Source organism: Neofelis nebulosa, chromosome 15 (assembly GCF_028018385.1).
Source record: "Neofelis nebulosa isolate mNeoNeb1 chromosome 15, mNeoNeb1.pri, whole genome shotgun sequence".
Classification (NCBI taxonomy): Eukaryota; Metazoa; Chordata; class Mammalia; order Carnivora; family Felidae; genus Neofelis; species Neofelis nebulosa.
The window spans coordinates 74,119,843-74,132,382 of NC_080796.1; the positions used below are offsets into that span (position 1 = coordinate 74,119,843).

Genomic DNA, 12,540 nt, shown 5'->3' on the forward strand with positions numbered 1-12,540 from the left:
CTCGGGGCTTGGCGACTTCCTGGATGCAGGACCTCGTTTGTCTCCTGGAAGTAGAAAGGATGCCGGTAGTCCTGAGAGAAAGAGCTTTCCCCAGGTTCCTAGCTCGCCGGTGCGCCGACCCCGCCTCCAGCACTGCGGGGTCCGCAGGGCAGTGGCCGCCGCCGCCCCTGGAGGTACCGCAGCCCCGCTCGCGTTCCGGGCGCGCGCGGGCGCCGCAGAGCCGGGGGCGGGGCCTGGCCGCGAACTACAATTCCCAGGGGGCATCGCGCGGAACACCGCCGTTTTCGGCTGAGCTCACTTCCGGCCTCCGGGCTGCTGACTCTCTCTTCCGGTCTTGGTGGCCCCCCGAGAGGCCCGTGGGGTGCGCACGGTGAGCGCCGAGCCCTGGGGGGCGCGGAGGCGTGGGTGGCGGCGGCCGGGCGCTCGGTCACGGCGGGCACGGGAGAGGCGCGCCGGCGGGAGACGTGGCTTCCTGGCGACAGGGGGCGCACCGAGCGGGCCGGGCCGGAGGGACCCCGAAAGGGATGTGGGCCGGGAGGAGCGGGGCCCCGGGGAGGGGTGTAGGGAGGACCCCTCGAGCGTGCGCGGAAACCCGTGGGGCCGGGCGGAGGAGGGGGCGGCGGGGTCTCCGGGGCGGACAGGCAGCCTGGCGGCGGGGTCCGCGCTGGTGGCTGATGGGGAAGGGGCTGCGGCCCCGGCGAGCTGGACTTGCCGAGGGACTTCTGCCGGGAAGATCGTGGCGCCCTTACGTGCGTGGGTCGCCCGCCCCGCTGGGCGTTTCTCTCCGCAGATGAGGCTGCTGGCGGCCGTGCTGTTGGCTCTGCTTGCGGTCAGCCGGGCGGAGGAAGGAGCCCGGCTGCTGGCCTCCAAATCGCTGCTGAACAGATACGCCGTGGAGGGGCGAGACCTGACCTTACAGTACAACATCTACAATGTTGGCTCGAGGTGAGGCGGCCCGGGGCGCATGGGGGGGACTTCTCGGGGTTCTCAGGCTTCACGGCTGGGACCAGAGACCAGCACAGCGAGCGGATGTTCTGGACCCGCTTTCACGTTAGGTACCCGGGCCGTCGGCCACTTTGTTGAGTCGGGAGAATTTCTGAGTGGGTCGGAGCAAGAACTAGGGTGAAACCAGGAGAGGAAGATGCGAAGGCAGAGCGAACCCACAGGGTCCTTTGTTACCTTGGGGGCGTTCAGGGTTCAGCACGTTGCTCCCTTCCTTTAACTTTATTCGCTGTGGTTTTTTTCCTTCCACACGAGCCTTAGCCTTCTTCCCCTGTGTACATACACGCAGACACACGGAAACTGGGGCAAGAATGAAGTTAGGCCTGTGCCTTTCCGGATATTTGGTGCTTCTTAGCCGTAGAATCCAGTCCTCGACCGGGATTCTTTAGTGCAACAAAGCCAAGTTTCGGTGTGATTCCCATCTGTCTTCTGTATTTCTGATATTTTAGGACAAGCAGGCAGATTTAATTGATCACTTTTCTGGTTAAAGATTTTGTTTTTTATGTTTTTTTTCTTCATTTGAGAGGAGCGCGAGCAGGGGAGGGGCAGCAAGAGAGGCGGAGAGAGAATCCCAAGCAGGCTCCCTGCTGTCCGTGCAGAGACTCGGGCTCCATGCCACACACTGTGAGATCCTGACCTGAGCCGAAACCCAAGAGTCAGACGCTTGACCAACTGAGCCACCCAGGCACCCCTGATTGCTCCTTTTTTTTTTTTTACGGTGGTTTTTTTTTTTAATATGAAATTTATTGTCAAATTGGTTTCCATACAACACCCGGTGCTCATCCCAACAGGTGCCCTCCTCAGTGCCCATTACCCACTTTCCCCTCCCCCCACCCCCATCAATCCTCAGTGTATTCTCAGTATTTAAGAGTCTCTTATGGTTTGCCTTTAAAGTTTTTTTTTTTTTTTTTTTTAATTTTTGGGACAGAGACAGAGCATGAACGGGGGAGGGGCAGAGAGAGAGGGAGACACAGAATCGGAAACAGGCTCCAGGCTCCGAGCCATCAGCCCAGAGCCCGACGCGGGGCTCGAACTCACGGACCGCGAGATCGTGACCTGGTTGAAGTCGGACGCTCAACCGACTGCGCCACCCAGGCGCCCCAAAGTTTTGTTTTTAAGTAATCTCTCCACCCAACATGGAGGTTCGAACTCACAACCCTAAGATCAGGAGTCTCAGGCTCTACCAACTGAGCCAGCCAAGCACCCTAATTATCGATTAACTTTGTATCTGTTACATACTAACCACTTTTGTTCCTCCATTTACAGCGCTGCATTAGATGTGGAGTTATCCGACGACTCCTTCCCTCCGGAGGACTTTGGCATTGTCTCTGGAATGCTCAATGTCAAATGGGACCGGATTGCCCCGTATCCTCTTGACGCCGGGTGACAAAGGCTGGGGGCGGGGGTGGGGGCTGCGGGTGTTGGGGATGACACGAACACATTGCCGCAGTGAGGTCCCTTCAAACGGTCTGGCTGTGCGTGGCCATTCTCCGTCACCTCTCTGGATAGGATGGGACGAGAGGAAACTGAGTGTGAGTTAGTGTGGACTTGAGAAAGGAGCTTCCTAAAGTTTAGGTTATGAGGCCCTATGACATACGATACGGGAAGGCGTAGACACTTAGATTTTCTGGTGAGGGTGAGTGTTCTCCTTGGGGTTTTCTTGTTCTTGCTCTGTGCCTTCAGCCTTCCTTCGGTTAGTCACTGGCAGTTTCTGTGAGAGTGGCTGGTGTCCCATCCGTAGTACGTATTCCTTCAGAAACCTCTGTGCTGGGTGCTCGTGAAGAAGCTGGATATTGAGTGTGCCAGGGACCCGTATGACCCCACACGTTTCGGGCTTAGGAAGAGGTCTGCATAAGCGTCATCGCGGGGTATTGCGGGTGGAAAGCGCCGTGTGTTGACCGCTCCCTTGTGAAGGGTGCGTTTAGTCCGCAGGCGGAAAGGACGTTAGGACACCAGTCTCATTTTCTTCCTTCCTTAACTGTCCGCCCAGCGCTAGCAACGTCTCCCACACGGTGGTCCTGCGTCCTCTCAAGGCCGGCTACTTCAACTTCACCTCGGCAACCGTTACTTACCTGGCCCAGGAGGACGGGCCTGTCGTGGTGAGTGGCCCGGACCTTAGCTGATACGGCCTAGGTCTGCTTCCCTTTGAAAACTCTTGCAGGAAACCTCCAGGGCGTTTCCTCACTAAATTCTGAGGAAGGTGAGAAGGACCAGAAGCTGGGGCGCCTGGGTGGCTCAGTCGGTTGAGCGTCCTCATGATCTCACGGTTCATGGGTTTGAGCCCCGCGTCGGGCTCTGTGCTGACAGCTCAGAGCCTGGAGCCTGCTTGGGATTCTGTGTCTCCCTCTCTCTCTGCCCCTCCCCTGCTTGCACGCTGTCTGTCTCTCTCTCTCTCTCAAAAATAAGTTCATTAAAAAAGAAAAAAAAAAAAGAAGAAGAAGGACCAGAAGCTGGGCATGTTGTCCTTAGGAAGGAATGTGTTTCAAGTTATAAAGATCCAGAATAGAGTGGTTGAAATGGTGGGAGGGGAGCCCCGTAGCCTTCCCTCCGCTCCACGCCTACTGCTTGGCTTTAACCTGGGACATGTCATTTGACGCCCAGTTTATCGTTGTCCTCGTCCTTCCCATCCGGGTCCTAGGGCACCGGCAGATCATTCCTGGTCTCTGCCGTTGCCGGCCCTTTCCCTTGCTTGGAAGATGCCTGCCGCATGCGCCCTGGTGGTGTAGCTAGATGCTCTCTGCCTCCGGCTTTCCTTCTGGCACGTGCTGCCCACAGACGCTTCGCCCTAATGAGACCACGCTCCTCCCCGCCCTCCCTGCCCTCTCTCGTTCTTTCTGTTTGAAGTGTCCCCCCTCCCCCACTTCAGTATCCACCCTCCCCAGGCCCAGCCGTGGGCCGCAGCCCTGGTGTCTGTCTCCTGCTTTTACGCCTCGTGCTTTTCTCCTCCTCGCTCTTTGAGCAGACGTTCGCCGACCGCGTGTAAACTTCAGTAGCTCGCACAGTCTGGGCCACCGGAAGGAACGTCTGTCTGTGCCATCCCAGTACTTCTTACTTGTTGGTCTGAAGCCATGCGCCACCCCCAGCTTACTCAGCGGCCCCTTGCGGGCCACGGACCTCATCTCAGATGTCTCTCCGTTTCTCCCACATAATGGGAAATCAGTAGTAAACATTCCTTCGACGGGTTGATGAAAAGGTCAGCAGACATTTATTGCGCCCTGGTGGTGCGCTAAGACCTGGGGACACCGAGAAGACTGGGACACTGTCCTGGTCCTCAGAATGCTCAGGCCTTGAATTTATGAAGGCCTCTGGCAAGACCGTACAAGCGGCCCGTAGGCTACATGGTGACTGCACGGTAGGGCGGAGACTTCACCGAGTCAGCCGTGGAATGAAACCCAAGATTCTCTGAGCCCCGCTGCACTTTTTTGAATTTTTTTAATAAACCACGTGGAACCAGGCTCTCGTAACCGTGGCTCAGCTCTCACATCTTGCGTCCTTTCTGTTTCCAGAACCTACTGTGGGACTCTGGTTCTACCTGGTATTTGATAGGTTAAAAGACACAAGATCGAAGGCTCGGCTGCCCCTGTAGAGCGAGCTTGTTTGCAGGGCTCGGCCTGCTTTCCAGGCAGGAATGCGGGCAGCCCCAGCCCCCCTTCCAGCGTGCCCTTGGGTGGGGCCTCGTGCTTTTCAGAGTCCTTCTCGTTATTTCGTTTGAGCCTCGTATCACTTGTGAGTATGGAAGCGTATTTCCACTTGAGGAACGGGGGAGCCGTTGCCAAGGGCAAGCCGTTCCATCACCCGCCTCGCCCTGCAGGGAGCTGGTGGGCCTCTCTTTCCGAGTTGGAGACGCCTGAGGAGGGAGGACTGGCTCCGATCGCGGCCGCACAGCTGGCCCCTGTTTAGAAAAGGCCCCTCGGGTGTCTCCTGGCTCCTGATTTACTCCTCTTTGCGACACACTAAGAATCCTCCAACTCTGTCCAGTCCGGAAGCTTTTCTGCGTCTTCCTGAAGCTGTCTTGAGGCTCCGCGCCCCGAGAGTCTCTCCGCTGAGGATTGGGGTGGGCGGGACTGCCCCCCCTCACGTGAGAAGGACTGGATCTGCCCTGATGCCCTTCTTTTCTCCTTTCAGGTTGGCTTCACCAGCGCCCCCGGACAGGGGGGCATCCTGGCTCAGCGGGAGTTTGATAGGAGATTCTCCCCCCATTTTGTAAGCTCTGCCGAGTCCCCGTACCATTCCCCAGGGACAGGGACGCCCTCTGGTTCTGGGAGCTGTTGGTCCCTTAGAAGATTTGTGTAGTTTGTGGGTTCTCATCGTACCTGTGTTTTTTGGTGTCTGACGCAGCCAGCCAGCAAATGTCCTATGTCCCCGTGGTGCCAGCAGTGAGATCGCAATTGCCCGAGCCGCATGCCTGCCCTTTTTCTCTACTCAGCCTCGAGTGGAGTCCCCTCTTGGAGTCCTGGGTCTCTTTTGAGGCTTAAAAGAGTATCTTAGATTCAGAGAGTTGCAGCGCACTGGGCAGGCCAAGGAGCGCTGTTGTGGTCTGGTCTCAGAGAGCGTTCTTTGAAGACAGGCCAACTGAGGAAATTCACGTGTGTGTTTATTCAGTGAATAATCGTGAAGTTCCTAATTCTGCGCTCAGTTCTGTGCTTTGCTTTTGGAAGACGGAGGTGATGGAGACACAGGCTCGCTTCCCAGGGGGTAGAGGGCCGTGGGGGACTCAGAACAAGTCCCGGGAGAAACGGGCTGAGACCGAGACCGCAGACAGGGTGTTGGAGCATCTGACCTAGTCTTCCAGAGTCGGGGAGGGCTTTCAGGGGGAGGTGGTGTTCGACCAGCCAGAGGAGGGAGAGAAGGGCAGGCATCTTGTGTAGGGGGAGTAGCTCAGAGGAAAGAAGAAGGCCTGACAAGCGGGTGTGCAAGGCTGGAGGGCAGAAGGCAAGGGAGAGGAGTGGAAGAGGGGGCTGGAGGTGTGGGCTTGACTGTCCATGCAGGGCTGGGCGTCACCCCTTGAGACTGTCTGGAAGAGAGAAGCTTCTCTTCGGTCTGGGTCAGGTCAGGTGAGGCCTTGGGCTCCACAGCTCGGAAGACAGGTGGTCCTGTGGTCAGACGAGCCTTTCCACTAAGGTTTTGCTGAAAGTTTGGGCGGGACTGCTGCCTCTCCCCGTCTCGTCATTTGCCACCCCTCCCCTCCCCGGCCCTCCTGTGCCCTGATCCAGACTTGTAAGCAAGGCCCGTGTTGTCCTCCACAGCTGGACTGGGCAGCCTTTGGAGTCATGACGCTTCCGTCCATCGGCATCCCCCTGCTGCTGTGGTACTCCAGCAAGAGGAAATACGACACTCCCAAGACCAAGAAGAACTGAGTGGGGCGGCCACGACCCTCCCTCCCCAGGAGACCCAGGTGCTTTCCAGATTCCGAAGCGGATCTCGAATGCAGTCTCTTCTCCCCTCGCCCCTGCCACCCTCTCCTGGATCCTGTCTGCTCTCAAGCAGAGTGAAGGGCGGGGCCTCCCCTCCATCCTGAAGCCGTACCAACAGGGATGCCTCCTTTGCCTCCAGCCTCAAAGGCCCTCGGGTGCCCACTGCCGAGCCGGGCAGGCGGGCGGGGAGAACTCCGAGGGGTCCAGGAGGGACGCTCAGGAGACTGCCTGGTGCTGCCCACCCAGAAGAGGCTGGAAGACGACGTGAAGGCCGAGGGACTCTCAAAGGCATGCCCGGTCTCTGCTCTGGGTCGGGGAAGCTCTGACCAAAAGGGGTTTTCTAATAAAAACTGATGCCACACTGCATGTCTGCTTTCCCGTCCCCGGGGTGAGCTTGGGCCCCGGGCGTCCCCGCTCCTGGGTAGGTGAGCCGGGCTCTGCTCCTTGCTGGAGGGGCTGTGGTCCTGTTCCCACAGGGGTGTCCCCTTTGAACACCTTTGCTTTCGTCCCTTGCTTCCGTCTCTGCTCTCACCAGGCCCCACGTGCCGCCCATAAGCTTCCTTGCCTGTGAGCTCCTCTCCGCGGCCGGAGGACGGGGTGAGGGGTGAGCTGAAGGGCGGTCTGCATGCCAGCAGCTGTTCTCGGGCCCCAGAAGGCATGCTGGTCTCATTTACTCACTGACCGGTCTTGGAAGAGCTTGTTTAATGCCTGGTTCTAGTCCTTTCTCTGTTTAAGAACTAGCTTGCTTTTTTAAGTAATCTCCACCCAACACGGGGCTTGAACTCGGGACCCTGAGGTCGAGAGTCCCACGTTCCACCGACTTAGCCGGGCACCCCAAGAACTGGCTTTTCTTCACTCAAATTCCTTTCAATGTCAGCGGAGCCGCAGCCCTGAGGTGTCCGGAGGCCCGGCCTGTGGAAGGACTCTGGTTCCTGCCGCAGCAGCACAGGGAGAAGCCGCTGTGAGCTGACTCGGGCCAACCCAGGAATGCCGTGGTCCGAGAACAGCCTCCCAGGCAGGAGGGAAACCCAACAAACACCCGCTTTGTTCCCGCCACCAAGTTTCCCAGTTTAGATTCTGCTGGGGGTTGCGGGGTGGGGAGCAGGGGGACTGCCCAACCGATTTAACCTTTCCCAGGCCCGTGCGTGCGGGGCCTCTGGGCCCCAGGAAGGATGAAAAGGACGTGGAGACAACGGGAGGCTCCAGATGGGGTAGCCCTCCGGCAGCTCCCCTCCCTCCTGCAGGGGCTGCGGCTCGGACACCCTGGGACTGGCCAGGTCAGAGGGCGAGGAGGCTATATTTGCTTTTGTTCTTTGTGTCCCCCCGGGGGAGACCTGGGACTTGCTCAGGAGAGAGGGGAGAAGCTTGGGGTGAGAACACGGGTAGGAAGGGAGTGGGGCTGGGTGGCCAGGCATCATCTTGCTCCCTGGGGCTGCAAACTGTTAAGTCTTAGGAGGAGGGAGCACTGCTTTCTGTCCTGTGGTCTCTGCTGAAGGCAGTGAGGAGCCCACCTGTAGGGGGAGCGGTTCTGGGTCAGAGGAGGGGACTCCCAACTCCTGGAGGTACTGCCTTCCCAGAGGCTGGGGCCCTCTTCCTGCGGAACTGTCCCGGGCCCTTGGCCCTCCTTACGGAGGAGCTGGGTAGGGGACCCAGGTCTGACGCAGATGACAAGAGCAGCATTGTGAGGGCAGTTAGTGTCACAGGCACCTTGAACGAAGGCCAAAGCCAGACACTTCATCTGGAGAGATCAGGTTCCCTGGAGTCGGGATGGAATGTGAGCCTCCTGTAAGTGGTGGAATGTTGGAGAAAACGAGAGCCTCTGAAACCTACAGAGACTTAGCTGGACCTGCTGGCTTTGGGGTTGAGCCCTCTGAGCTTGAGGAAATGTACAGGGAGATGAGTAGCAGACAGCCCTTCTCCACCCCATGGAGACCACCCCGGGGAGGCACGACCCCGACCCGACTGACCGACCCAGTCAGTGCAGGCACTTGCAAGGGGGAGGGAGAGGAAGCACGTCTTTCCTGAAGACTGGGTACCAGCCGGAGGGGCTCCTCCCGAAAAGGCAACACAGATAGTGACCCAGCTGTCAGCGCGTTCCAGATCCTCTCCACCCCCCTGAGACCCGCCCTCTATCCGCCCACGTCCTGCAGACTTCCGGCTGGCCCCGGCCCACCCGCACACCCCGCCCTGGTGCCAGGAGGAGCCAGGTGCCCAGATTTCCACCCACGTTACACACTAGGCCTCGGGACTCCGGCTGAAGAAAGTCCGCGGGGAGCAGGTGTAAGAATGGCCAAGAAGCTGGGAGTAACAGCTGTTCCCCGACAGGATGGGTCGAGTCCTCGCCCCCGCCCCCTGGGACCCAGGCGGCAGCCCCGTGCCCTCTGGGACTTACTGTGTGACAGCCTGTGTCCTCGGGATGTCACGAGATTGTTTACTTAGAGGACCTGCGAGGACCCCACGTGGTAAAATGAGGCAGTGTCCTGTCCCCCTGTGTTCTCGGGGGTTTGGGGCCCAGCCCGGAGGACAGGCCGCCCTCTCACCTAGAGGAATTTAGAGCTGGGACCCACTGACTGGATCCCCTAAGTAATCCCCTCATTTCATAGATCAGGGAGGGACGCGGAGTGCGGGCCCCACGCAGGAGGCCTCTAGCGCATCTGAGGTCCCCACCGTACAGATGAGGACTCCAGGCCAACAGGTGGCTCTGAGGCTCCGATGGTGAGACTTTTCCACCAGGCCACAGGGCCCCGAGGAGGAGGGCCATCAGCTCGGCTGTCCCCTGCCCTGGGGAAGCCGGGATGGGGAAGGGGAGTGGAGCCCAGCGGGTAGCCCGGGAAGCCCGCCCTCCGGGCCCTAGTAATCGCCCCTCCCCCGCTGTAACCTGCCTCTTAAAGGCACCAGCAGCGGCAGCAGCAGTTTGGAAGCCAAATTCCAGAGAGGGCAAAGGACCTCCCTGACCTCAGGAGGCCCCCACTGTCAAGCAGGTTCCCAGCCGACTTCCCTGGGATGCCCTCGTTCTCCCCTCCTCAGCTCACACCCTCTCACACCCTGCCCCATCTGAGAGAGGGTGAAGGTTCCCGGGACCTGGGGCTCCCACATAGTGCCCCTTCAGGGGGACCCCAACTCGGCCCCTTGTACCCGTTTCCACCCGAGCCCCAGTCCAGCGACGGTGCTTTGTTCTGGAAGTGCTGAGGACCCCCAGACCCACGATGGCACCCAAGGGGTTAAACAGGTCTGGGCACAGCAAGGTCTAGGGTGTTTGAAGTAGGGCGGGGAAGGGAAGGGCTGGGGCAGTTGAAGAGGCGGCTGGTCTGGACTGGACTGGAGGGCCCCCTGTCTCCTATGCAAACTTCTAGACCATGAGCAGTGCCCTTAAAAGGACCAAGAGAGGCGCCCCCACTGAGGTGCTAGACTGGGTTCTTAGAGGGGCTCCCTGAGGAGGGGCTCTTCCCTGTACTGAAGTCACCAGCCGGGAGCAGGAGCAGGGCCCGGTCTTTGGGAAATCTCCCAGGTCTGGTGAGTTCCCCCCTCCCTCCCCGGGGTCCTCACCCCCACGAGTGGGCGTCCCCCTGGAAGCAGAGCTCCTCAAGAACCGTCCTCACCCAGGAAGGCGCAGAACCCTTCGCAGCTTCCCCACCAGCCTGCTGCAGCCAGCTCCCGTTTTTAATTGGAGAGCATTGGGGGAGGGTGCCAGCGTGTAAATCGGGAATCACAAGCGCGGCCAAGAGTAATTTACCCCACTCGTGGGACAGAGGATACTAAACCCTCTATATACGTTCCTAATCCTTACGATCGTATGGGGTTGACATACCATAATCCCTATGTTAAGGATGAGGTTTAGAGAAGTGAAATAACTAACCCCAGACAATTAAGTAAATTGTAGCGCAGGGGGTTCAGACTCCAGTCCATCTGACACCAAAGTCCATTACGTCATCGTGTTATCTTGTTCTTACTCAGGAGGTATGGGAGGCAGGATGGCTCTGTGAGTCTAAAACCTTGAGACCCCCATTCATTTAGAGCCTCCTTCCTCTAGGGCCTCACCCGGTTCCCTTTGTCCTTGGGAATTACTTGTGAGACTTAAGGGGCCACCAGTTCACGCCTGAGAGCTAGGGACGCCCAGATTCCAGACCACTCCATCCGCCAGCCGAAGGCTTCCCTGTCCTACCTACCACGCTCGGCCGTCCCTGAGACTTGATGGGTTAATTCCCTGGGACGCTTTGAGTGACCAAAGTCTTCTCAGGTGTGTCCCTCTGAACCTCAGACCCTCTCCTGCCCCGCCCGCTGGCAGGCGCCCTGAACCCCTGAATGGAGGCCAACAAGCAGACGGGCAGGAGGCGGAAGAGGGCTGCTGGGCGCTGTCCCGCGGACGCTGGAGCCAGACCAGCCCCTGGCGGGATGAGCTTCCCCGGGGCCCAGTGGGAAGGAAGAGGGAGCTTCCCCTAGCTTCAGTCTGCAAACCAGTGAAACAAAAAAAGTGGCACACGAGGGAGCCTAGCACAATTCCTGACTGATTTGTGAGCCCGGCCTAGCGAAGAGGAGGGGGCGACTTAGGGTGGGGGTTGGAGATGGACGCCTGACCACTGTCTTAAGTAGAAGGAGGTGTGGTTACATTAGAAGCCGGGGGTGGGGGGAAGCCTGGCTGGCTTTGGACTTCCGGAATGAAGCGTGAACAGTAAAATCGATAATGCTGCCCTGTGGCTCCTGTAGGCTGGTGGGTGCCTCTCAGAAGTCAACCTGGAAGCTGATGTGGGCACATAGGTGGCTTTCGTCCGTGCAGTCCCCTGGCCCACTAAGGGGTGGTCGCGTCCTGTCATTGTATGTGTGCGTAGGGCCTTCTGGGTCCTCTTCTCCGTGCCTGGCACCCGGTGGCTGCTAAAGCAATGTCTGCTGAACGAATGAAAACCCCCTGTGTGTACCCTTGGCTTTTCTCTGGATCGTGACCCTCCTCCCCGGCAGTCGACGGGAAAGTCAGGGGAGGACAGTGAGTTTCAGGACACGGGTGTTCAGCACGGGGCGAAGTCTCGCGTGCCTCACACTGAGGAACCAAGCAGCCACAGAAGAGTCGGAGTCGGGGGGGGGGGGGGGGGGGGCGGGGCACGGCCGGCCGGAGGCGGGGTGTGACGAGGGCCTTCTCGATCCCAGGCTAACAGAAGCCCCACTCTAGCCCTATCTGCAGGACAACCGTTGGATTAATGGTTTACTCTCTAGTGGAGAAGAAGCGGGCAGATTAAATTTTGAACCATCAAAGGGTTTTCCGTGACCCTGTCCCCGCAGGGCGGGGAGAAGCCCCCAGACAGTGACATCTGGCTCTCCCTTCCTTCCCATTCTTTATCGTCTGGTTCTTTTAGGATCTTCCTCGCGAATGCCCCCCTTCGGGAGAGTTTGGACCCCAGAGCCAGGCCCAGGAAGCGCCCCCAGGCTGTGACAGGGCCCGCCAGCATCGCGTAGGGTCACTATCCCTGGTGGGGTGGTTACCCTCAGCGGGTCCTCCCCCCGTGCTTGCCTTAGCACATTAGCAGGGCCCTGCCTGCCGCCACCCCTCACTCAGATCTCTAAGAGCACAGACGGACGGACGGACGAGTAGAAAGGGCGAATGCGACTTCTCTGGGACTCCCATCTAACTGCTCCCTTTCTTTGGCTGCGTTGGTGAAGGGACAGACCTGGGGGTGGTGAATGGCAGTATCGCCTGATTTCTCTCAAAGCCGGCCACTCGCTCTCTTTGGGAGCTTGTTTTCCAGGGGAGAGGAGAACTGGTCTCTGCAGTGTGCTGGGTCTGCTTCGAAAACTCAGCTCGGCCTTCCTACAGCCCTGTGACCTTGAGCAAGTGACCTTACCTCTCTGTGCTGCCTGTTTCTTTATGTGTAAAATGGGGATAATGCGTTTCTAGAGATGGCTGTGAGGATCCCACTACATAACGTAGGCCCTTGGGGCGCCTGCGTGGCTCGGTTGTCTGAGGGTCCGACTCTCGATTTTGGCTCAGGTCATGATCTCACAGGTCGTGGAATCAAGCCGTGCATCAGGCTCTGCGCTCTCATCGCGGGATTCTTTCTCCGTCTGTCTCTCTGCCCCTGCCCTGTGCTCTCTCAAAATAAATAAAAACTTTAAAAAAAAGATAGCGTAGGCACTC

The 12,540-nt window shown here is 58.8% G+C and overlaps 1 protein-coding gene across 1 annotated transcript; it reads left to right on the top strand.

Annotated features, from left to right (window-relative positions):
- The first annotated feature begins 259 nt into the window (after nucleotides 1-259).
- Nucleotides 260-6,777, top strand: SSR2 (signal sequence receptor subunit 2). Its single transcript, XM_058701882.1, has 6 exons — nucleotides 260-370; nucleotides 791-945; nucleotides 2,269-2,367; nucleotides 2,993-3,101; nucleotides 5,128-5,205; nucleotides 6,249-6,777. The coding sequence occupies exons 2-6, from the start codon at nucleotides 791-793 to the stop codon at nucleotides 6,357-6,359; spliced, it is 552 nt and encodes a 183-aa protein (XP_058557865.1). The 5' UTR covers nucleotides 260-370; the 3' UTR covers nucleotides 6,360-6,777.
- Nucleotides 6,778-12,540: the final 5,763 nt, after the last annotated feature.

Bases quoted from the DNA above. Each gene is read 5' to 3' on its own strand.
- SSR2 (XM_058701882.1), top strand. From the start codon at position 791: ATGAGGCTGCTGGCGGCCGTGCTGTTGGCTCTGCTTGCGGTCAGCCGG. The intron at 2,368-2,992 runs GTATCCTCTTGA...CTGTCCGCCCAG, and splicing joins AAATGGGACCGGATTGCCCC to CGCTAGCAACGTCTCCCACA. The intron at 3,102-5,127 runs GTGAGTGGCCCG...TTCTCCTTTCAG, and splicing joins AGGAGGACGGGCCTGTCGTG to GTTGGCTTCACCAGCGCCCC.